Here is a 26,590-nt window from a genome sequence, read left to right on the forward strand (position 1 = left end):
GGCCAACTTCATTAAACTCTGAAGAAAACAAAAGTTCTCTGCTCTTCCTCTTTCGGGCCTGCACTTTGCTACAGGGCCGCGTCGTGATTGGCTGAGAGGCTCTAATGTGCTTCTCAATTCAGATAAGGCTGGGGCCTTTCTGGAGTGGCAGAAGGTGGGACAGGCTCATTCATTATGTCAACTAGCCTATTAAATGATAGACACCAGAGACAATGCAGTGCTGGCCAAAGTTTAACATGCACCAAACAGTCTTCTCCAGTAGTAAATAGTTTTCTCTTTTCTCCAGCCTCCCTCAGAGCTCCATTGTGCACCACACAAACCCCTGAGCAGTTCATTTGAAATGTGCTTTTTTTCTTTCAGTTTAATTTCAGAAACTCTCTGCTCTCTGCGGGTTGTCTCGGTTGCAAAAGGATTCAAAAACAAGCCACGTTTCTGTCAATAAGTGGGCTGATGGTGAAATGTGATCATGACATTTTCTCCCCCCATCATCAACTAATTTCAAGAAGCTGATGAAAAGTTCTGATCCTTTTCCTGGGAATTACGCCCCCAAGGATACCTCACACTGCTTTACAAGATGGCCAGAATTTTTTTTTCATGAAGTTTGATCTCTTAATGAATTTATTACTTATTACACTTGTATCGTTCAGTTTTCCCCCCCAGCTTTATGCAAGGAGTAAGTGTAAGGATGGAATTTACTGGTATATTAAAGTCTTTGAAATTGAATTTCTGAAACTGAACATTGCATAAAATGAAAGGTTCCCATGGATACTTCATAATCCTAACAGACAGTTTGTTTCTCTGAGGCAGTTTTTCTGTTGCATATAATTGTGGATAGTAAACCCTATATCATTAAAAAGATATGTTTAACGATGAAAGACAACCTTGCAAACTGTTACTTATTCATTTTTTGGCAACAGTTTTATTTGTCTGTTAGTCAAAAGCTTAATTTTACATTCACAGATTGGTTTACAGAGAGATCCATGGAGCTCCACTGGCTGCAGACTCGAGCACTTCTATTTATTTATCCAGTCTTCAGTGCAGTTGTGGTTATATTTGCATTTTTGGGTGTTGCAACTGTACAAACGTGTAATGTTGTGCCATAAACACGTCCAATAAGAGGCTTGTGTAACCTTTCACACTGCAACTAATGATCCTCAACATCCTAATAGAAAGTCCAACAAGAGGGGCGACAGACCCAGAGTTTAGGCACAGTAAACAGGCATATCCACACTGCTCTATGAGTGTGTTAGGGGGGTGAGTGGGAGCTGCAGTCTGCACGTGTAGATACCTCATGCTGAGCATGGAAATTGGCCCAGACAGCTCAGCCTATTGTGTGACGGCCAGGGAGCCAAAGGTTGCTTGTAATCAAATTTGAGGTTTTATTCCTCAGACTGGTGGAGAAGGCACAGCGCTCTGTCACATGATGAGTGTTAGCAAGTCTGCGTGCACTATCCACTTTTGTGTAGTGAGTGTGTGTTAACATGCTACACATAGACAAGTGGCTGTGATAGACCCCCTAAGCTTTTTTTGTTTGCTGGAGAGTCATTTGTTTATATGACAGAAAACCGGAGGGAAGCCCACCCTCCTCTCCAGTGCTGCTCTTAACTGTATTGGTTTAGACGGCGAAAGCATCCTCGTTGTGCTGAAAGTTGCTTTTATGAGATAACATTCAGGATATTTGTTTTTTTCACTTTTCTCATAAATTAGCCTGTGAGCAACAAACGAGACTCTCTGAAAAGTTTAAAAGTTGCAACAAACACCTCAAAACAGCAGACACTCATTACAGGATTGTGTGTTCATATTAAATTGTATATTTCTCTGTGTTCACTGACATTTTAGGTAGAACCAATCTCACGCGACTTTGTGCACAATTTAAATCACTAAGAGCGTATCATTATTAAGATTCACCACTGTGTAATTAGCCAGATTCCAATAGAGCTCTCTGGGAGAGGGAGGTATAATTAGGCTATTCTTAAACAGTAGGTCTTAGAAACAAGTTCATGTGAATTTATTTGATGTCCATCTCTTTTTAGAAATGGAGGGAAAAAAACAGGGGTCCCTTCATTCAGAATCCTCACAATGGGTCTGTTGAAAGCTAGCACTCTGCAGACCGGCTGAGATCCCTTTTCTCTCTTTCTTAACCCCACTAAAGCTCTTTAAAAGATACCGGCCCATTGCACACGCAATTGATATTCCACCACTCGAACTTAATATTGTGAATGGAGGGCCAGGTTCTATGAATCAGGAGGACAATGCGCTTAGCTTAGCAGCAAACTGGCACTTTGTGTGCGGTGTCTGTGCCCCAGAGGAGGAAGTTTCTAATGTGAGCCTCACAATTGTGTGTCTATAGAGTTCTAATGAGCTTCTGTATGCTGAGTGAATGGCTGTGGGCCATTCACCATGAGGGCCCAATGAGCCAGCTCACTGCACACATTCACAATAGGATCCAGAGGGAATGGGAGTGGCTGTGTGGAGCAACTGCGCTGCTTAGACAGTCTATAAAAGCTCAGCATACGTGTGAGCATGTTTTGATGAGGAGTACGACCATATTATCCTGGTTACATTAAAAGCATTTCTGTCTGGCTCAATTTCAAGTCTCCATTTGTACTAACCGGATGCTGTTCTCATCAAAGAGGGTGGGCTTCTTTAAAATGATCAGATGAGAGGATATAAGCAGAAATGTCAGTTTGCTGTCTTTGTGTGTAACTTTCACAAAACAGTGTCACAAGCCAGTCCATATATATTTATTACATTTATATTTGTGAAACTGCAAGATTTCGAAAAACAAGCACATACACTTTGGAGTACTTTAGAGTGAAGGACCTCAGGCATCTGAGTTTTCAAGGACAGAAGGAGCAAATTTGTTCTAAAAAGTCAATGTTTTGGTGCCTCAGTTAGGCTGTCTTTGAAACAAAAGAGTGATTTTTTAAAAAGAGTTGAAAGTTAAGCATTTGATACGATGACTTTCATTATTTGTAATGAGATGTATTTGATTATTTCTTTGGTGCAGTGCTCATTGAACACTAGCAAAGCCTCAAACCTTGACTGAAGGAAGAGCCAGCTGATTAAAAAATAGAATATTTGGAGTAATATTTGAAAAGAGGCTGTTGCTAAATGCTGTAACACCTTGGTCTAAACATCCCAGTGATAAAATGATATAGCTCCTCAAAGCTGTTCCTTTTTCGCTCCACTGACATTTGCAAACTACTTGCCAGCAAAGCTAATACATAAAAACACATTATAAGCTAAACTCTGCTATATGATGAAATGTTATTTCACATTTTTCTCTACACCAGTTCACATTTAGAAAGCTAAGCAATTATTTTATTACCTTCCTTTGTATGTTCTGCGTCAGAAATAATGGCATACGCAACAGGTGGTCATACCTCCTCTGATATACAACATCTAAGTAATATTTTGGATTTAGCATGTAACCTCTATGGTGTGCATACTGTTCAATCATGTCTGGTATTTCAAGGTACTTCTGCTCAGTAAGTCAGAGAAGACAGCATCACCAAAAGAGTAAATTTTCCACTCCTCTTTGGGGCACATTTGCCCTCAAAGATCCTGAAGTAACGACTCTGCTGCTTTTAATTAGCTTGCTTTCTAGCTTGTGCCTGCAGTGACATCTTTCATATAATCAAGGATTCAGCCTGGGGATGGTCCAAGGGTGACACTGTCTGTCTGACCTCAGTATTGCTCCTCTGTGAAAGTGTGGTTGCAGTTCACTGCCATGCACACAAGATGGCATTGAGAGAACGAGAACCATCAGTACTTAGGGAGCCTCAGTTCAATGAAAAGTCACATTCTGTGTGGTGTTTGCAGCTGTTACAATGTTTGATCCTTTTGTCAGAACAACAGCATCAAATCCCTGAAAATGCAACTGAACAGTCACCAGATGGGCACCTTTTGGAATCACCAATACTTTGAATCACAGGTTAGTTGGATGTTGAAAGTTAAAGCTCTTCTTTGTCATCATTGCTTAAATCACATTTTTATCCATAGTATGTTAATTAGGAAACATCAAACTCCTCAACTCAATATTGGGCAGACTGATAGGCTGAATAATTACAGTTATTGCTAAAACTGATGAATGTCTATTGGTAAGACAGGCAAGGTCAATATAACACAGAATTATACAACAGATGAATCCCAGGAGAGCCCTGTGGGAACAATTGGCCAGTGTTTTCTTCGGTTCATTCAAATCCTGGCACAGCTACTGCAAGTGATTCCATTTTGTCTGTGGCATCAGTATGTCTATACACCGCTGTTATGGCCAAAGTGAACAAGCCCCTGAGAGCTCTGAAATGCATCATCCATCTGGTTCTTTCAGAGATAAACGAAAGAACTTTCACTGTTCTTCTGTCCTTGCCCTGAGAAATTTGCTGTGTTTGCGTGCAATGGCAGCAGAGGAGGTGTGTGTTGGCCCTATGTGCGTTTATTACTTTTCATTCTTTCCTGTGCACATGCTTTAATGACTCTTATTTTCCTGATGGCACTTTAGGAAATGACAACTTGTGGGCAATACAAAGTAATTACATTTCCTGTGCCTGGACCCAGAAGAAATCTTGTTATTATTAATAATGAATAGAGGGTTGCAGGCCCTCTCACACAGCAGATGTGGCACTGCATGAAGAGCCATTGCTTGCCTTTGTTTTATTGACAATAGCCACCCATTAGCTGCTCAATATGGACATAGGAACGAGCTATCTCAGCGGGTGATGGATAACGGCATTGTTGTCAGAACACATCTGTTTTGCATGAATAATATTTAAAACCAAACATATTATTGGCATTAGTGAAAGCTATATCGAAGGGGAGGCAGATTGCTATGACAAATATGTTTTTGTTAATCTGGGGTCCTTGGGATAGATCTGTGCACCACACAGGATCTGGAACAGTCCCCAGAATCATATCTGCTGGCGGCTACTTGTCAGCACTTCTTCAGCAGACCAGCACAGCCAGCAAAAGACTTTCCCTGCGATCCAGGGATTGGCTAGACTTTGTTGTGGACTTGAGATTGCCTCTGAACAAGCCTTTACGAAAAAGCTTCAATTCATGTCCATCTGGCAGGAAATATATTAGAATTCAGGGAAAATGTAACAGTTTATCATCCGTGGGGAAAGAAAACAAAACATCACTGGCATTTTATGGCCGCTCATAAAACGGTTATGTTTCAAAATGGTAATTGGCCCCATGGATGAAAAAGATGCAAGACGAATAAACAAATATTCAAACCACAAAGCATCTGTGCTCTAAAAAAAGGTATTAAACGGCTGAGACGCACAGGCTGCCAAGCACACCATTTTTTATTCATTTTCACATCACCTGCTCAAAAACCAAACTGCAACTTTAGTGAATGGCTTAACCATTTGAAGGAATGAAACCATATGCTTCCAGGAGGTCACATCTCTGATCATAGAGGAGTTTCTGCATTTATGACACCCGGGTAAACTTGTGCTTTCAGACAGTTGATATTTTCTCCGTCGACCGCTATTCCTCACAAGGACAGAGAAGACAGATGGTTTGGAAGCAGAGTAAAGGAGGCCGTCAATGTCAAACTGGAATAAACATTCCTAAACAGAGGAGGGGGAGCTGCCGCACCACTTATGGGCTGCTTACAATGTGTCCCAGGCACTTTCACACCAATTTGCACTTTAATTCATGAGATCCTTATCTGCCACGATTAGTGTATGACCTTGGCAACTTCTGTGACCTCATGTAACATCAATGTAAACACACCATGTGGACCCACCGCCTGTCAAAAGAACAGACGAAGCCTCATGGATGAATGCTGTAATGTCCAAAAAATGAAGAGAGAGCAAATGTGGATACCTTTGGCCAAGGACTTCTGGACCACATAAATTTCCATCTAACCAAGTATTTTCTCACACTTATCTAGGGTGAGGTTTGGGGTTGTGATGGCAGCAGGTCATTCCAGGCCCTTTTTCACAAACAGTGCTTTCCACCTCCTAATGAAGGATGCCTAGGTGTTCCCAGGCCAGATGAGATATGTAATCCCTCTAGTGAGTTTTAAGTCTATCCCAGTGTCTCCTCACTGTTGGATGTGCCCGGAAAACCTCAATTAAGATGCACAGGAGGTATCCTGATCAAATGCACCAATCTCCACAGCTATCTTCTGTAAATGAGCAACATCTCTACTTTGAGATCCCTCTCAGATGTCCTCTCCCTATCTCTAAAGTTGAGTCCAGCCACCCTACAGACAAAATTCATTTCTGACCCTTGTATCCACTACACATAGTTTCTGACCATAGGACCATAGGTGAGGGTCGGAACATAGACTGAGCAGTAAATTTAGAGCCTGCTTCCCTCTTCATCATGATGGTCCGGTACAACTCTTGGTCTTACTGCTTATGCTGCTGAGCACTTTGCTCCGTCTTCCAATCACTCGTGAATAAAATTCAGAGATACCGAAACTCTTTTGCTTGGGGCAGGAACTCACCCCAAACCCAAAGGGAGCATTCCACTGGTTTCCAGCAGAGAATGACTTTATTTATATGGACAAATGGAAACAGGCATTTCTCACCAAGGTAACTAGTAATGTTCATGTATGTTAGTTCAAAGCCACAGCTAACATGCTAACTGGTATACCAGTTCAAAGTAAGAGGAAATTATTAAAGTCCTCACAGGCAAGTCTCGATACTGTGCACTCTTGCTGGCAGCCTCAGGCAGTTATTTCAGGCTAACAACCAGTCCCCTATCTAAATAAATGAGGAGAGAGTCATAACTACAATTTAAATAGTCACAGGGACATAAAAATTGCATGTATACAATCACCACTCATGAAGGTCTATCCCAGTTTGCCATGCAAACTGGTAAACCTAAATAATAATAATAATAATAATAATAATAATAATAATAATAATAATAATAATAATAATAATAATAATAATAATAATAATAATAATAGCTGGATAAAAATATGTAAAAATTAAATAAAATAAAAAATTAAATACAAAAAAAGATACAATTAAAGATAAAGCTAGATGGCAGCTTTTGAGATCAAATACTAAAATATAGTACATATATCAAATACTAAACAAACAAGATAAAATTGAGTAACAGCTTGTTGAATGGAATCCAAAATAAAGTAAATATAAAATAAAAGATGAAACAGGACTGCTTGTACGATCAGCATCTAAAATTCAATAGATTTAAAACACAAAAAAACAGGATAACAGCTTGTGAGATCAAAGTCTAAAACTAAATCTTAAATACTAAGAAAACAAGATAAAATGGTATAGCAGCTTGTAAGATCAAAGTCTAAAATAAAATAAATTTAAATACTAAATAAACAAGATAAAGCAGGATAGGAGATTGTAGGATTGAATTCTAACAATATTTTATATTATTAAATCAACCCTGAAACAGGATAGCTACTTGTAACATCAGAGTCTAAAATAAAATAAATTTCAATACTAAAAAACAAGATAAAACAGGACAGCAGCTTGTAAGATCAAAGCCTAAAATAAAATAAATTTATATACAAAAAAGGAACATGATAAAACAGGATAGCAGATTGTAGGATCAAAGTCTGAAATAAAATAAATTTAAATACTAAAAAACCAAAAGAAGATATAACAGGATAGCAGCTTGTAATATCAAAGTCTAAAATAAGTTTAAATTTATATACAAAAAAAAGATCATGATAAAACAGGATAGCAGATTGGAGGATCAAAGTCTAAAATAAAACTAATCTAAATCTTAAAAAAACAAGGGAAGAAAAAAGGATAACAGCTTGTAAAATCAAATTCTAAAAGAGCATAAATATGAAATATCAAAATATCAAAATAACCAACAACCAGTAAACACATGAACAATATGTTATGGAGGCTGCTTGAGTTTTTAAAAGCTGATCTTTGTGATCTTTTCAAATTGAAGCCCTAATGTAGAAACATGTCACCTGGCCAAACGACTATTTCTCCATCAGTGCGCACTGGAGACATGATCTTCTCTTGGAGCCGGACTCTGTGTACTTATTAAACCGATGCAGGCTTTACTCATCTCAGGCCACAAGGGGGCTTTATTGTCCCTCTCAGTCTGTCGCTCCTTGACAGTTTCTCCCTCCCTGCCTCCCCCTCTCTCCCCCTCTCTCCCTCTCTCCCTCTCTCTCTCTCCTCCGTCGGCGGACGCAGCTCTCCTCATTCACGCTGCTGTCGGAGCGTCTGTGGAGCCGCTGAGGCGGAGCAGCTGCTTTTGTGCGTCCTCCGGTGCCCACCTGTGCTGCGGACGGTGCTGATGGAGCAGAGCCTGCGGTACATGGAATAATTTCTGCAGCGTTACTATTGTTTTCTCCCCCGGATTTGCCTCTTTTCTCTGCACCATCGGGCATCTAAAGTTGTGATGATGCCTCCGCTCAGCATTTGGGATTGGTAACAGCCTCCTGTGCGAGGGCGAGACATCATTTCGCATGTGATTGAACCACACTGTCTCTCGGAAGTGGACAAAACATGGACTAATTTTTATTTTTTTTTACACATTCACCATGGGATTATTACAGCTATTTCTGGTTCTCGGCATATTCTGCCCCTCCTCAGGTAGGACACAAGGCTGACAGTGATTTTACAGTAACCATCTCTAGCAACATGTAGCCCCTTAAGATGATACACTGTGTGGTCACGTTGTGTGTTATTTTGGAGAACTTGCCACCAAGGTTTGTTAGAAGTAATCACATCAAGCTTGCTGTAGACAGTACAGTAACCTCCCATGTCTTCCTCTGAGCATTTTAGAGCATCACAGGTGTCATTTCCTGCTAGTACCAACTGTAATAATGCTTTTTTCTGTTGTGTGTTTGTACATTAGTTGTAGGTTTTGGGGTTGACCCTGCCCTGCGCATCAACGTGTTTGATGAACTATCGCTTGGAGAAGGCTTTGATGGAGTTACTCAGGTCCAGGGCTTCCACAGCGAGTCTAGAGCTTTCCACTTCCAAGGTACCCAAACACACACAATCACTGTATTTTTGTCTGAAACCAAAAATGTGCTCAGATGAGGTGGTGTGATGTGAAGCAGAAAAAAACTGCTTTCATGGAAACTGTCACAAAGAGTTTGTTTGCACAACTTGCAGGACTAACATCATGCGGCACAGATCGGCTCCTCTGGTGAGATGACTGTTGCAGATATTTTTCTAAAAATACCAGATCATCTGATAAACTGGTCCATTTGCTTTGATATGATTCTTCCTGCTCCTAGCACAACTATGTAGCAGACTCTCAGCAGCAAACACGGTTGATTTTCAGTTTTCCTTTATAACAGGAGTGAGCTGGGGGGGCCCTCAGACTGCCACCTGCCTGAACAATAGGAGATGTTGGGTCCCCATGAAAAAGTGGGGTGACCAGGGCAGGCAGAGGGGGAGAGATCGGAGGATCATGCAAAGAATCATAGAATGAGTGAGCTTAATCAGATTAGGCAGGGACAAACTCCTGTGCTCACAGAGCCATGATGATGTGAGTCTTTATGGCGAATGGGCCCCCTGTGAGAGTTTACCCATTGGTGATCCTATGAAGTGTGTAAGTAGTCTGAATGGTTTTTATCCCCAAAATATGAGTGGATTACAGAGTGAGTCATGAGTGTTGTCATTTGCAAGGTAGTGTGTAGGCTAACTACTGTTATCTGCAGCATTTAGTAAGTGGCACTGTGCAAAATGGAGTTATCAAAGCTGCGGCCGTGTTTGAGTTTTGCATGCATTTTTTTTTTTTTTTTTTTTTTTTTGCCGGTGTTACATCTTTGTCATTTGATGTCAGACACTCATTACAATCCAAATGAAACCGTTAACAGCCTCATAACAGGGATGGGGATGTCTGTCATAACCCAGCCAAAAGTAGCAGCGCAGGAAATTGCTTTTGGCTCCCAGATCAGTAGCAAAAACCGAAGATGTGGCGGCATGCAAATCTTCACAAGGAGGATCTCATCACCGATCACATAATGTACCAAAGTGACAATGTTGTTTTGGGCCAGAGAAACACCACGATCATTTGTCGACATTTCTCTTCTTGCCTCCCTCCTTGCTGATATCTTCTAATCTCCCCGCACAGCCGCTGAGACAGCAGCACTTCTGCATGGAGCAGCAACTCCAGCATCTTTGTGAAGGCAGGCCATTTGATGTCCTCTGTGTAGACAACACTCAGAAGTGCTCTATCCAGGCAGGTAGCAAGAGGCAAGAGGAGCGACTACAAGGAAGAGTTAGAGCGAGCAAGAAAGGGAGAAACAAAGGCAGTTAGAGAGAGAAGCTCCCACAGCTTTTGTCACGAAATGAAAAACACGACTGCTCCTCGACTGGCACCTCTCTGTCATTACGCTGCCTTATTTTTCTGCATTCCCTTTGCTAAGTACATTCAGTTATCCAGGCAGAGAGGGCGGTGTGTTATTTATGGCCGAGCTTGCCTCCATCCTTCATTTGGGATGGCTATGTTAAGTCAATGATGTTGGGTGAGGGGGAGGCAGAGCTATAAGGGCGAAGGAGACCTGGGCCTCGGTTTGTTTGTGATCAGAAAGAGACAGGGAGAGGCACATTCTGTAGAGATGCAGAAATGAGTGAGTGAGCTAGAGAGAAAGAAGCTGATACAGAAAAAGGAGAACCAAAGGAGAGAGAGGGAGAGCGAGATACAGGGCAGAGCTGTCTGCCAGCTGTTTGATAGACTGTGCTGATTCCACATGTATGGATGCTTGGCTGGCTGGGACCAGCAGACAGGCCCACGGTGACATTCCGACGCTCATTAGATGGCAGGCAGAACATATCCATGGCTGTCCCCTCTACAACCTGCCTGCCCGCCCGCCCGAAGGGATGGCTGTTATCTCTGGGTGCTGGGTGGAGGTGGGAGGAGGGCTATAGCTGCTGAGAGCTGAAAGAAAAGTAGAATGTAATTCAAAGTATAGAAATGCGTGTATGTGTGGATAAGAGATTGTGCTGTTTGCTATCTTTCCATCTCTGCCCGCCAAACTATGCTTTTTTTTGTGTCTGTGAAAGAAAGAGAAAAGCAGTGAGCAGAGGGAGGATTGCTGTTTAGCGCACCCCTGCTGATGCTTTTGAAGGCAGCTGTCAGTGCTACATTGCATGGCATTAGAAGAGGTGGGCCTCAGGGACAGGCATAATAAAGAGGGAGAAAAGCCCTCGGGCGAGGCTCCTCTCATGTCCTGATGCCAGGTGATGGGCAGCCTCACCTCAGAATTATCACATCATTAGCACTTCCCCCACAGTTTTTAATATCTAGACACCCATATATCTCTGTATCTACAAGCACAGGGGCCACACCCAGAAGCACTCCCCTCCCCCAGCACACATACACCCACACTCTCTCTGGCTACATGGACCAAACTCATTCCAAGTGCAAACAACACAATTGCTAGAAGCATCCTTTCAGCTGCAGCACAAGACTCCCCTGTAATTGCATCTGTGTGTGTGTATGTGAATCCTGTCTGTCTCAGACGCAGGTTTTTGCTCAGACTGTTTGAACACTGCCAGTGAGGTGTTTCTGTGTATGTTGTGGTGATAATGTCCCTGACTGCAGCAGCACTAAAGTGTAACGGGATGGAAGAGACTCATTTATAATACAACCGTGCTGTGTGTGTGTTTTCTTGTGCATGTGTGAAGGAGGGAGGAAGACGGGGTAAGACAGGCACACTATGTGTGAATGTCAGTTTGTTGTCCTGCTTTATTGTGTATGTCACAGATGTGAGGGTTTCTCTTTGAGAGACTACACTTACCAGCTGCTAGTAACAATGATACAGTGGAGCACAGCGCTACAGAAGGATGTAAAGGGTTTGGAGAGTAGTTTAGTCCTTCAACTGTAGAGTCCAGATTCATGCTTCCATATGTTAGAGCAGCTTCTGCACTCTGCTGAGTTGTGTTGAGCAGGTTCAGATGGAGCTGTTGTGCAGCTAACCTCGCACTTAAAGGAATGACATTGAAAGCTTAACAGGAATGTAAATACAGGAATACATAATGAAGTAACCATTGACAAAAGAGGTCAGTTGAACACTTTTGCTGAATTTTTGTGCCCTAATTATACTGCAAAGTTCTTTTTAACACTGCGTTGACTATATTTGCTGTTTGCCTTACTGCAGATGAACTGCAAAATATTACTTAATGTAGAGAAATGCAGCTCTACCATTTAAATAAATAAGTAAAAACATAGAGTAAATGGTAAAATCTGCAAATGGGGTCAAACTAGGATACAAATCTAGGTTCAAACAAGGCATTGAAGTATTTGTAACACTTGACACAAGTGACCTGGTTTTGTTTCTTTACAAAACAGAATAACCTGCCAGAGGGATATTTTAAATGAATGATAAAAGAGGAAGAATTTTGTCCTTAATATGGGTCAAGATCTAAAAACACTGCAACCACTTCCCATAATACTAATCAGTGGTGTCTATCCCTGCCTGCCTGGAGCTGTCGCCGGCTTGCTAGCAAAACTTTTCAGTTAAAATTTAGATATTTCCTCGTAGATTTCTTCCTCCAAAAAAACAGGTTGTGTCATGCTGTCCTACATAAACTGCATTTATTTGACTTGCAAAGCTTGTGGAGATTTAACAGTTTTAATTTGATGTAAATCATAGTTTTCGAAGTTCAAGTGAAGATTCTCAAAACAGTTTCGATACACAAAACCAAATCCTTGGAAAATGAATCCATCCTCATGGTGAAGAGCTATGAAGTTCACTATTTTTCAGAAAGCAGTGCTGACACAACCAGATGTACGTCAAAAAGGGTTAATGAGGGGTTAGTTAATGGTTCCTCTTGTCCACACTGGATACAAAGAAATCCATTCATAAAGTGATGGGAAGCAAAATCCACAGTCCTCCCTCTGTTTTAAAATGCACTCCAAAGTTTAGCTGAAGCAAACATGAAGGTTTTACAGTCTGAATCAGATAAATCATTTGGGGTTTTTCCAAAGTTAAAGACTTCTTAGTATGAAATTCCCTCTTTGTGCTTCCGCAGAGAATGTTTCCTTGGTGAGCCACAGTAGAGGGATTGTAACACAAAGTGACAATGTGGTACTAAAGAGACTGTAAGTCTGGAAAATACCCAACTGACTGTCTAACTCCGACTGCAGATGCCTCACATTGGTTTAAGCAGAATGGTAGAATTTTTGCGTGGAACAGTGACTGAAAATTTTGTCCCACATCATTTATGTTAAAAATGCTTTAAAAAGGGATCTTTGTGACAGTATGGACTGGAGGAGAGACACATTATTTTTTGATTTTTCTTAAACCGAATGTGATTTTTATTGATAATATAAGATAAACAATATCTGTCTTATTCTGTCTAACCCCCCCCCCTTTTTTAAATTAAACACTTGAATTAATTCCACATTTTGAAATGCTTGCACAGTGAGGATTCCCTTTCAATAGTTTTCAGAAAAATAAGACATTATGGGACTTCTTTGTAATCCTGTGAAGATCTTTAACAGCCATCATGTTTTTAGCCAGTTAGAAATAAAGACACCAAATAAAGATAAAACAGGTGAAATTTACCTGAACTTAGATAACCATCTAACTGGATAACCTGAATTTTAAATGTTAATATGAAATGATCCCATTTCCTTTGCCGTATTCAGTAGTCTTTGCTCTATTCTGTTGCATTCCCTCAAAAAGTTACCCAGTCTTTCCAATCTGATGACTGACATTATCCCAACTCCCTGTGGTCAAAGTCATTTTTGTTTGCTGCCTTCTGAGGCGAACCTGATCCCACGCTCCACACAGGAGGGCTAGTGAGCATGGAGGGAGAGATATTTCTTTCCCCCCAGGGCAGTTATACAGTTGGGTGACTGGAAGGCTGTCATTAGCTTTGTGTGAGTGTGAATGTCAGACAGGCGGTCACTGAGGAGCCGATCTGAGAATTGGGGAGAAATTGCTGGCCAAAGCATTCCTGGAGGTGCCCTTGGCTCAGTTTAGTATTTGTTCCAGGAGAGTGGAGACGCAGCGGGGGGAGATGGTCCGCCGAATGCAGATTGCCCGAGTGCGGTGGAATATTCAGGAGCTGTAACGACCAGCTTCTGGGGGTTGGTGTGTGTGTGTGTAGCACAACCTTACTGCATATCTCTGCATCCGTCTCTCTCTTTGTGTTGACTCAGTGTTTGTTTAGAGTTGTAGCCTAGCCAGAATGCCGGTGTTATAGTTCCTGTGTGAGTCTGTGTACACCTGTTTGTCTACGTGCATGCGTTCACAGACATCCATGTGTGTGTGTGTGTTTGCTGACAGTAATGAAGGGTTTGGAGTTTGCTGCCGGTGGAGAGTTTATCATTACTCTAATCCCTCTGGAGAGATATTCTCTTGCCTAACCCTCCCACACATATCCCTCTGCACTCCGGCCAGCAGATAAAATATCTTATTTGAAATATGCTCAGTCATTTTTCAAATGAGAAACATTATGCAAGAAGGGAATATTTCAGTTTTATATGGTTTACCGTAGTGCTGCTTTGCCTCGTGCCGCTGATTGCATCACCATGTTTTTTCGGACATCTCTTGGCTCCGTGCATTCGGTGCATCTCAGGGCTCGCTCACTCTCATTTGCAAAGTGCTGTTGAAGTGAAGAGTTGTTGCAAAGATGTAGGAGGTGTTATTTTGTTCTGGCAAACCACTAGAGACCAGAGAATGAAAGTCCTCATTATTCGCATACAAAAGTGTCTATGATCTTATCTAATATCAGTGATGCTGCTTTTAGTCACAATTTCCTCAGGGAAATAATTAATTTAGAATCCAAACTTTGTAACGAACATAAAAATGTACCTCTGCCTGTCCTTCAGAGTATGGTGGTGGGTGGTGGGGGTAATGGAAACGCTATCTCTTTTCACTACAAAAACTTCCATTCTGTAAATACAGGTAGGAGTGAAAGCAATGTGTGAGAAAAGAACGGTGGCAAAGCTGGGAGTATCTGGACTCTCAAGCTGTGCTGTAGGACACCTGTTCTAAATGCTAAATGTGTGAGCTGGTGATTGGTGCAGCACTGCCAATACACTTCTTTGAGAATGCAGTGGTGGAAGGGTGGGGGGGGGATTACAGCTGTGTGTGTACTAGGGGTCAGACAAAATAAGACCATTAGACAGTTTAAGATTAGGAGTGAAGCTGAGGGATGGAAATCGTGGTCTGAATGTAACTATTAAAGCACAATGTACCCAGGAGATAAGATTAGGCTGTAGCCCAAAGCTGTGCTTCCTAGGGATGCTATTGAGCCCAAGGCTTTCAGAGATCTCTAGTCAGCTGATAAAACTCTGCATGTCTCAAAAACATAGTTTCGTCACAATCAGCTGGCCCAAATAGATTACTAGAGCTGTGTTATTGCACTGAAAATGTGCTGATTAGAATATTTCTATACTAGATCATCATTTTCAAGCTATTTTGTGTCAGTAACTCACATCAGAAGCCGTTAGGAGCAGGTGGCTGCCCCATCCAGCCGCCTGCCAATAGATAATCGACCAAAGGCCCCCTCAGCAGGGCCACATAGATTTGGCACAAGGGAAAGCTGGCCCACTCATCCCAGCACAAACTCATCCACTGCTCTTTCATGTATGTTTTGTAGGAATGTAAAGATATTACTGCCGTCGCTGTTGAGATTATGTGCTTTTTATAGCGCCAGCTCTATACAGGCCATTAGTAGCACTACATCCAAATGAGGAGATGCTTCTGGCCTCCAATCCCCCCATGTCCCATTTGAAGCAGCCCTTTCCCCTCAAAGTGTAAAGACTGGTGATGAGAATCATCCACTTATAGGTCAAAAGCTCACTGCTGCCAAGTTGTGGTGCAGCCCGGTGGTAGATTTTCCTTGGTGCTCACCATCCCCCTGCCTCATCAACCTTCTCTCAGTGTGGGCCCCGCCCTGACACCTGCTCCCACTGTGCTCATTTTGCTCATGATTGAGATGTCAGCGTATTCTCTGTTCAGCCCCGTGGCATGGCAATAGACTGACCAGTGCATATATTCTAACTGACATTATAAATCTTGTCTGGCTTCCACTCGTCTTTTCTTCTAAGACAGAATATGCATGACAACATAGAGCACAGCAAAACTGCTCCAATAAAACAAACGTGCTTGTGGTTTTAATTACAATTCAATCATTTGAATCAAAATAAAAGTCATTTCTAATAATTTCAGAGATTATTATCAACTGTGCCATTTGGATTTGGATGCTAAGTAGGATCTGTTGATTGCAGCAGATTATTGCTAGGCAGAACTCCTGTTGCAGTCATTGGACCATCTGTCCCTCCTCAGCCAATGACACTGGGATAATATTCCACTGGTGATGCAAAATGCATGAAACTCTGCCTTGTGCATCTCTTGTGGTGAGGGACAAGTCTAGTGAACATTTTTGTTTAGACAGAAATGACTCAAAATATGTCCCCGGTGGGCTTAAAAGCCTACATGAGGCAAAAGCTAAGGACAGTGAGTGTACACTGAAAGTATAACAACAGAATGAAAGCATGCTCTTCTTTCCAGCATGCTGTCATTGTATCTTTTATAAGCCACGAGCATGCTGTGGATTCAGCCTTCATCATGGAGTTGCTTGCTATTTCACAATTCATTGTGTTAATTGGATACTCCCACCAGCTGGAAGTAATGTTAATACACTGAGGAAAAGCCGCCATGCTAGCTTCCTGGAGCGCTTAAGTGTGCCAGGGCATCTTGCATGCATCCCATAGCTGGAAGTGCGCTCTTTGATGTGATTGCTTCTGAGAAACGTCATCATTTATTGATGCTTCCATTAAAGTAGCATAGACGTCTGCACAGACTTGGAAAGGAGAAAAGGGGCACACTGGTGCAACAAGAGCTTACGACCTAACTATACACAACATGCAGAAAATGCCCTCCCATCTCCTCCAGCTCCAGCATCCTTTTACATCTTCCCTCCAAGTCTTCAGCTTCACATCTTTAGACCTGTACCAAGCCAGAGGGAAAGTGTTAGATCCACTGATGTGATTTTTGGGCTACAAACTAGCATACACCAATGAGCCAAAACATGACAGCTCACAGATGAATTTGTTGACTATCTCGCAATACAACCTCATGCCATGATCTGGGCTATATTGGATAGCAAATGAAGAGTCAGTCCTTGCACTCATCATGAATAGATGTAAAATCTTGAGCCATTTTAACAAGCCAGGCCAACTCATTATGGCAGACGACTGGGGCAGTGTATTTCCAAAATGACAAGGCATATGGGGTGCCAGCAGTGGTGAGCACCTACTGATAGTCTGAGGAAAGACACACTAATAACCAACAGTAGTGTTGGACGAAGTCTGATTTGCAGTGGCTCCAACTCACGACACACAGGACTTAAAGGATCTGCAGCTAACGTGTTGATGCCAGATACCACAGGACAAGCTTGAAGGCGCTGTCCGGTCAGAGTTGATTTGACAGCAAATGAAGCACAGACAGCATATTAGTTAGGGCTGTTATGATGTTTTGGTTCTGATTGGTACAATATTTGGTAGAATGACTTTGTTTTCTGCTTGTAGAGAGTGAATACTATCAGGTATTGATGGCGGTGAATGACCTAACCTCAGCTTGAAGAACAATTAATCTTCATAGTGACTGGCTAGTTTCCTAATGCCTTTGACAGACATTAATGTTATTTTAGTCCTGACGTTAAAACAAACGCAATCAAAAAAGTCTTGAGCACAAAATTATCAACCAACCCTGCTGAGTAGAAGACGGTGAAAAAACACAAAACGTGTCCTTTTCTGACATAGAGAAAAAGTTAAATATCTAATATCTATTTGTTTGTGAAGGGCTTCTGGTTAGAAAAGCCAACATTTAGCCATTATGCACAAACAGTTTTTCAGTTGTTCACCTGGTGACAAATTCTATATAATCCACAGCCTGGCCAGGTGTGGCTTGAAAGGACAGTGATCAGATAGTGTAGCCAGTACACACACACTTCTTTGACCTGTGGCTATAAAAAAACATCTCAAAATGCAGCTTTATTCAAATGACACAATGCCAAATGACATGATGACAAGAGAAAGAGGAAAAGGGGCTGTTGGCATGCTGGATGCTGCATGTCAGTTGGAGCTGTAGGCAGGCACTTGAATGTCTATAACTCCACCATTTGACATCTAAGAAATCGCTTCAGACAGCTCTAGATGGACATGTCTGACTACATGATTCTGTCCCCCAAAATGTATGCCAAGCCATTCAGGAAGTAGCGGGACAACATTCCACAAGCAGCATCGACAACCTCATTAACTCTGCATCCAAGTTGTGTAACTCATTACTGACTTTCTGCCCTATGATTCCACTCTCAATCTGCCCGTGGTCACTCCAAATAAACGTTGTTTCATGACGTTCACTTGGTTGTAGAGATGTCGTGTGCTGGAACAACAAATACTTATCACCTGATGTTAAAAAGAATGACTACAATTTAACAATCTCCATCTATATGTTTGTTTAATATAAATTAACAGCTTTACTTGACAAAAATGTTTGAGCTTCCACAAGTTGGAGCGAAGCTTTAAGCTCTGTATTTTTCTTTTAGATTATTTTTTGGCAGTTTGCCTTCAGTGGATAGTTGGCAGCAAAGAGGCAGACAGAGAACATGAGGTGAGAGAGAGGAGATGACATGCAGCACAGGTCTCTGGCTGGAATTGAACTGGAGACACTGTAATAATGTGGCGTGTGCTGTTCCTACCAGGTTATTGAGGTCCTATGCCCTGTACTATATAAACAAAAACTGAAACTTTGTGATTTTGTAAATCATATTTTTTTGTATCGTTAAGCCTGTTTTATGTGTTTAATGTGGTTCTTTCATTTATGAATTCACATTTGTCAAGGGTTTGTTATGTGATTACATCAAATATTTACAACATAAGGCTTGTGAAATCCCAGTATAATTGCTTTTAGTTTCCTGCAGCAAATTTTCCCGATCACTACAGTAGTTTCCTCTGTAAAATACTTTCCTCATCACTTTGTTAATTGCTGTTGCTACACTTTTATTTCTGTATTTCGTTAATGATCATAGATGGAGTTACCATCAAATCAGCAGTGTTTTCACTATGAATTCAATGTAGGAAAACTACTTGTATTTAATTGACTTTGTCGAAGGGAAATAATCAAATCGAGAACATGTTGATTTAGAATTTTTTTTGGTGCCTCCATATAAACTGTTGTACAATGTCATCAAATCTGACTTTAGAAATGCAAAATACAAACTGTGTTTATATGTGGCTTTAACAAGGGATCCTGCAAGCCACAATCACAGATAAAACCAAACTTTCAGCTCTTTATCTGTGTCTTACTGTCAGTAAATCATGTCAAAATAGTTTCAAGATTAAACACATATTGTTAGTTCTAGTGTTATTTTCTGTTAATGTTTAGACTGATGAAATTACAGGTATTCCAGTGAGGCATCTTCTAATGGTGTTAATAAATTCTGATGTTCTTGTCTTCACTCTAGGGTCCTCCAGGGAAGTGAAAGCTCCTGCTGAGGTCTCAGAGCAAATGGTCCAGAAGCTTCGAGGCAAGAATGAGTTTACTGTGCTGGCGACCCTCAAACAGGATCACCTCAACTCTGGGGTCATCCTGTCCATCCATCATTCAGAGCACAGGTATGATCAGGTCACGTTGCATTGTCATATGTGTGAAACAGGGTTTATTATAGATGGTATTCTTATTTTTATTTAGATAATATGTGCAAATATGCATACAGATATACAGTTTTCAAATCAGTGTTGTATGCACTATGTACAGAATATGTTTAAGGAATATTTAATTGTGCATATTTTAGTTAAGTGAGCTAAAAATGATAAATAATAAAATCTAGGGTAAAATGTCACATGGAACACAGTAAAGCTGTTTACCAACCCATTGATAGACCATAATTAAAGTCGTATCCTAAATTTAGCACCTCGCTGTTTTATCATATTAGCAGACTGGATGTTTGTATTTGATAAGCACTTAGATGTTTTACACACCAGTCGAGTAAACGAAGCAAATCAGTCTGTATGCCAATGTGTTATTCACAGTCCATCAACGACGCAAACACTGAGTCGGTAATTGTGAATCGAAAACTGATGGGACTATCTGCAGTTAGCATGCTAATGTTTTCCATTAGTTTGTGGTAGCTGAGCCGTTCCATGATCAGAAGAGCAATCTGAATTCCACATAATGCGCTGATTGAACGGTTTGTACATTAAAGTCATTCCTGAGAAGAGAGCTCACACGGATGTTAATGACTTTCCCCACTGCTGATCAGCTTTCCCAGCCATTCATATGCAACAAAGCAGCGCTGCATGGTTTCATTTGGAAACACGGCCAGGACTAATTCAGTGTCAGATGTGTTAGCTAGTGCATTTATGGAGCCAGGATGAATGTGCATGCATGACTAGGGGAGAGTAAATCTATTTGATGGGGTTTGCAGATAAATCAATTCCACTGCTACACTTTTGTGAGTGTCTATTTTTCTTTTGAATAATGTTTCCGGCAAATGACTCTAGTTTAAATAAGTCTGTCTTTAAAGGCAGAGGTGATGAGTGTGTATCGGCAGCTCTTTCCATTAGTGTCACTATGCTGGGTGAGTCTCAGTGGTGTGGAGAAGAGGATTCTCCCAGAATACTAATACTCCAATGTAAAGAGTTGAATCAACACACGTGGGACATTGTTGTGTGCTGCTGAAGTTGCACTAAACACCCATATAGTACCATTATGTTTGACTACTGATGTGATTTAATCCTAAATAGTATTGCATATGTGGTAAAATGTGGGTGCACTGCTTGGAAAAGGTGTTTATCTCCCAGCACTCTACTGAGAGGAGCCCTGAAGTTAGACACTATGGTGATGCATGCAGTTTCCGTACAAAAAGAAGTCAGGATTTTGTTTCAGTAATGAGAGTTTAATGCAACAAGACACACTGTACAATGCAGGGAATGCAAATTCTCCGAGAAGCTGTCACTGCGTGGTTGTTACTAGAAGCAGTTTTGCTGAAAATTTTATTCTGCAGATTCCTGGAGCTCGAGAGCAGTGGCCAGAGGAGTGAAGTGCGTCTTCATTATCGCACCAAAGGCCAACAGGATCACACTGAGGTGTTTCCTTACAGCCTGGCTGATGACCAGTGGCATAAAGTCTCCGTGGCCATCAGCGCCTCTCATGTCATACTACACGTGGACTGCAACAGGTGAGGTATTGTTACTGTATGCATATGCTCTAAATATTAGATGCAACAATAAAATATGAAGTCAACACCATGTGTGTTGTGTATCTTGGAAGAAAACAGGTATGACAGGAGAGGCTGTCAGCTTTCACAACTCATTAAAACTGAAAACACAGATGGGATTTTCTCCTGTGTTTCTGAAACTAACTTGAAAACTATGGATGCACTGATCTCAGCCACCAGATTGGTATCAACCCCCACAATATCCTTATTAAATAGATCAGCTATCTGCCACGATGGAACCAATCCACCTTCTGTCTCGTTTCTTTGTCAGCATCATCATAAAATTCTGTGTGTTTCTGGTTTCAGTAACATTTTTTGTGCCAATGTAAGCCACCAACTCACACAACAATACCTCCTGCTATGATGCCTTTTCAAACAATGATTCCAGTGAGTTCACACAGTGACAAATACAGATTTTAAAGTAGGTAACATTCATTCTTAATTGGCACTTGTTATTTACTTGTAAGAACAGAAGTGTATTGCTGTCACACCAGAAAAAGAAAAACAGATCAGTTTTATGTTAGAATGAGAAAGGCTAATTGTTAAAACAAGGTGCTTTTAACGTTATAACGCCATACCAATTTATCGTGTGAAAGGAAACTTTTCTTGTTAAAGCAATAGACTATTTATGTTCTGCTTCACATTCTAACATTTTAACTTACACTACCTTTCAAAAGTTTGGGCTCATTTCTAGGGACGTTTCTAAGGCTCACTTAGAAATGTTCTTATTTTTGAAAGAAATTTCAGTGAAGATAACATTAAATTAATCAGAAATACAGTCAGTGTGGTAAAAGACTATTCTAGCTGGAAACAGCTGATTTTAATGGAATATCTACATAGGAGTACAGAGGAACATTTCCAGCAACCATCAAATGTAGACATTGTATATTATTGTGTTTTTTTTGTCTCAGACTTTCAGATATTTCTGGTTTAATGAATGTGTCTTTGTCAAAAAATCTATAGTGGTATCTCTAAAAAATGCTTTAGAAAAACACTGTACTGCTACACAGTAGATGTCCAATTCAGTGCAACTCTCCTATCAATGTTGTTTAGCGAAGCAGTCTTTAGTAGATTAATGCATACACTTAATGCACTCTGTTATACTGTACGCACAAAGGAGAAATTACTTTGGGTGAAACTACCTCTTATTTAAAAATGCTATCACGAATAAGAATAGGGACTAATGCACTTTTGGATTGGCTTGTTGCCCCATTTATCCCTTTTCCCAGTATTTATAGGTGGATAACAAAGACAGTATATGTAAGGGGATGTACGCTCTGCGATGTCACCTAAAGGTTACCTGACAGGTAGCTGTGAAGCTCAATGTAGAGGCTCTGAACTTTGTCAACTTGGCAGTGTCTGACTCTGCCTAACTCTTGGCTAATCCAGAAATGAGCAAAGAATTAGAGTGTGAGTGGAGCTGAGGCGGGACATACAAACATCTCATGAACCGTCCTGTGACAGCACCCACCTGTCACTCAAAGCGGCCACGCTTGTTGAGCCTAAATACAATTTAAATGGATTTTAGTTTGTTGTCATGATAAGGGAAATCAGTTATGGTGACAAAACCTGTGTTATGCACCAGACTGTGAACACATTTATTTGTGTTGTAAAGGATCTGCAGTTTTTGCCACTTCCACATTGGCTTTATTTTCATCCACAGAGGTTGCTGTATGGTGGGAGGACGTTAAAGGATCACATCCCTGTACACCCAATTCAGACTGACACAGTATTGCAAGACAAAAATATCAAATCTGTCGTAATTAGGCAGTGTGAGTCAGGAAATTCTCCTTGACTATAATCCTCTAGATCAGGGTTTTGTTGTGGTTGGAAGCTGCCTGTATTTAGTGCTCAGACATGGAAAAATAATTGCATGATGCTGAAGCTGAAATATTATTTAACCACCTCCCACAGAGGAGAGAGGGAAAAACAGGAAAGAATGGAGGAGAGCAAACATATAGACTGAAAGACAAAGGTCAAACAGAAATTATTATTATAACCATTAAATTACAGTTAAGTATATAGAGGTATGTTCACTGCACAATGGAGTCTCTGCTGACTGTAACATCCACATATTGACCTCGGTCAGCCGTCTCATGGATTCAATGCAGACTGAATGTAAACCTGCATTATACGTGTATCTGTTACGACTTGGGTGTTACTGTTTGTGTGCGATGATCCTTCTTGGCACAATAAAAGAAGCAGACGGCAACACTGTGTGTATCGCAGAAAGCATGTGGCTATCTATACCCTCCTCAGGGAAGAAGTTAACAGAAGGATTTAAAAGGGCAGGACCTGCCGTGTGGAGGGGAACAGCTATTGATAACATGACCTGAGCAGAAAATACTCAGGTAGTCTAACTGCAGTTTGTGATGTTTAATATCCACCGCTTCATGTATTTATTTTTCAGGATCTATGAGCGGGTGGTGGAGGCCCCCTACATGGACATACCTGAGGATACTTCCTTCTGGCTCGGACAGAGAAATGCTGCTCATGGCTTCTTCAAGGTTAACACTGCAGTGCAAACTTCCCTCTCAGAATACATGAATGCTGATGCCTGTCCTGATCTGTCATCTTACTAAGCGATAAATGATTCAGAGTAGCAAGTACAAGTAACTCAACTCGCTATCTTTGCACTCCCATCTTGGTTTTTACTGTATCTTCTGCCTCTTTGTTGGGCTTGGTTTTTATTTATTATAGCTGTTGGATTTAATTGCATGCATTTCTCAAGGCTTACCATTTTAATTCGAGGGTTGCTCTGCCTACCCTAGAAATTGACTTTTTTTTTGTCATTGTTTGTTCCCTTTCCCTTAGTCTGCAGCTAAGCCCAGTGCAATTATCTCAGCAACCCCCACAACACTGATTTGGGAGAAATCATTAAATAGCCTCTGGTCTATGCTCATTAAGCTTAGTCTATAGACTTGTTTACCAGGCAGAGAGACATGTATCGCCTCTCTCAGACGAGACTAAACTCCAAAATTTCCCACCTGGGGAGATATGTCGGGGGCAAAATGTCAGCTTACCAGCAACTCTAACCATTTTAATCAGTCTGTCGGTAACTAGCTGTGTGTGTGTGTGTGTGTGTGTGTGACGGTGTGGTGATCTTTGTGTATACATGCACCTGTTCATGCATCGTGTTCTGGCTGTTGAGTTTCTTCTGTGTTAATTGGTTAATGAAAGTAGCCTCGGAGTTCACCCGCTAATCTTGTCACGGCGCCGCATCTCTCCTCGCCGCTCTCTGAAGCCTTGATTAGTTGCTAGGAAGGCACATCTCCTCTTTAAAACACACTGCTTCATTAGTGCACATGCACTCACACACACACACACACACACACACACACACACACACACACAGAAACAGTCAATGTCTGTCTGTACGTGGGCGTTAGCTGAAGACGAGAAAATCACAGCCCGAGCAGTAATAGTAAAGACTTTAATCAGAATCAGCGTATCTGCACCTCTGCTTCACAACTCAATAAATATCTTCTTTATAGTCTACACACAGAGGGAGATGGCTAAATCTGTTGTATCTTGCTAATCTGGTGACATAGTTCCCTAATTCCATCAGTGATGTGTCATTTATATGCAAATGAAATAAGTTATTCAACATCCTAACTTGAAAGAAACAATTTACTTTTAATTCAAACAATCCCCAATGCAACGAGAAGCCACTGTTGAACCAGACAAATTGCATTTTGCTGCACAGTCAGATTTCATTCTTGAGTTATTTTTAAGCCTGGCAGGGTGGATCTCCTCGTGACTGTTTGCTTTATATAGAAAATTAATGTAACTGTATGATTCAACCCTCAGCTTGCCCCTCGCTGTTTTGCACAAGTCTGTGTTTCCGGCTCAGACAGTATGCAGAGGACTCAGCATGGAGCGTTTTAAAAATGTCACTTTTTTGGGTTGCCAGAAGGTGCAAAGCAAAATCTGGCAACTGGTTGTTTTGATAGAGCTACATAACAGCACAGGCTCGAGAGAAAGAAGAAAAAAAACAAAACACAATGTTAATTTTTAATCCTGTATCTCTGTGTTAACTGTTCATCTTATTCTTATGCCATTATACACTAAAAAAAAGTTTCTTTTTTTAATTTCTTTGCAACTGCTATATAAATCTGCACTTCACTGCGAGTGGATTGTAGCTTGCAGAAGGATATCAGATGAGGCTGTTTTTAGATGTCAGTGGGCAAAATATGTTTACATTTTCAAAAAAGTGAGGTCAAATTTATTAGATTGTTGTCAGCTTTCTTCAGCTCTGCATCGTGCCATGTTTGCAAAGTCACATCCACTTTTAAGTGATCCAGGATAATCTGAAGGATTTGATTTAAATCCTTCTCATATGTAATCCCGCTCACATGTTCAGTTCTACTTGCAAATACATCACAATACTGAGATGAGTCCAACTGTTGTTTCACTGTGGCTTTAACTGCAAAGACTCGAAAGAGCTCGAGTGGCATTAGCGCAGCATTAATCACGGCTGAGAGGAAGTTTACGCAGTTGCTCGGTGTGAAATGTACACAGCGGCCCCAAACAAACGTGTGGTTTTATGGTTTCATCACAAGTTTGATAGACACAACTCCCATCTGCTTCCATTTCTGCGCATTGCCGTGAAAAATCAGCAAATCATTTCCGCAGGATTTTAAATTTATGGCCGGTAAATTGAAGTGGCAAGACAATTTAAAAAACAATTTCTCCTAAGTTGCACCGCTCCACTTCTGTAAGGGTAATAAATGCACTCGAGGAGCGAAACGGGCCAGGTTACCATGGCAACAGAATATCTCTGTGTATATGTGTGCATGTACGTATGCGTTTGGGGTTTGGAGACAGGACAAAGGGCTATCAATTTGGACTTATGAATCAAATTGAATCTGTATCTGCTGTTTATGCTTGTCAGAGGAGATTGGAAGAAAAAGAAAAAAAAATCATGTTCCAACTAAAACATCATTGGTTCACTTAACTTCGGTTGGCGTCCGGATATGAGACGAATCATCAGAGCAACAACATAGGAGACGGAACACCTCACAACCATCTTCTCTGTGTGTCACTCTCCAGATTGAAAAATAAATTTCCGCTCGCTCTCAGATTTACTGCTGTTTCACTGTATTCAGTTTTATGATTGCATCAATTACCAAGACTCTCGTAAACAAGGCGGTTGGTTTTGTGTTTGCGTGCGCTGCGTATACCCTTCTGGGTCCTCATCTACTTACTGCTCATTAACACACTGGCTGTTCTCTGTTCTCCATGTGTTTGTGTGTGCAGGGAGTGATGCAGGACGTGGAGATCCTGGTGATGCCGCAGGGTTACATCTCACAGTGTCCTGATCTGAACAGAAGTGAGTGCAGTCTCTTACTTAACACATTTAAAACAGTGTTTTTCTGAGCATTTAATTTAATCTAAATTACCTCAACTCACACTTATTTTGCCAGGCT

The 26,590-nt window shown here is 41.1% G+C and overlaps 1 protein-coding gene across 2 annotated transcripts in view; it reads left to right on the forward strand.

Moving 5' to 3' along the window:
* Positions 1-8,138: 8,138 nt before the first annotated feature.
* Positions 8,139-26,590, forward strand: part of nell2a (neural EGFL like 2a) — a 91,723-nt gene continuing 73,271 nt past the window's right edge. Inside the window, exons 1-6 of one of the 2 annotated variants that reach the window (XM_055009309.1) lie at positions 8,139-8,558; positions 8,824-8,952; positions 19,407-19,557; positions 20,949-21,122; positions 23,572-23,668; positions 26,421-26,493. In XM_055009309.1, coding sequence (XP_054865284.1) covers positions 8,507-8,558; positions 8,824-8,952; positions 19,407-19,557; positions 20,949-21,122; positions 23,572-23,668; positions 26,421-26,493 — 676 coding nt within the window. In that variant the 5' untranslated portion in view covers positions 8,139-8,506. The remainder of the gene's footprint in view (positions 8,559-8,823; positions 8,953-19,406; positions 19,558-20,948; positions 21,123-23,571; positions 23,669-26,420; positions 26,494-26,590) is intronic. The other variant, XM_055009308.1, reaches the window with a different exon arrangement.

Source organism: Amphiprion ocellaris, chromosome 3 (genome assembly GCF_022539595.1).
Source record: "Amphiprion ocellaris isolate individual 3 ecotype Okinawa chromosome 3, ASM2253959v1, whole genome shotgun sequence".
NCBI classification, from domain to species: domain Eukaryota; kingdom Metazoa; phylum Chordata; class Actinopteri; family Pomacentridae; genus Amphiprion; species Amphiprion ocellaris.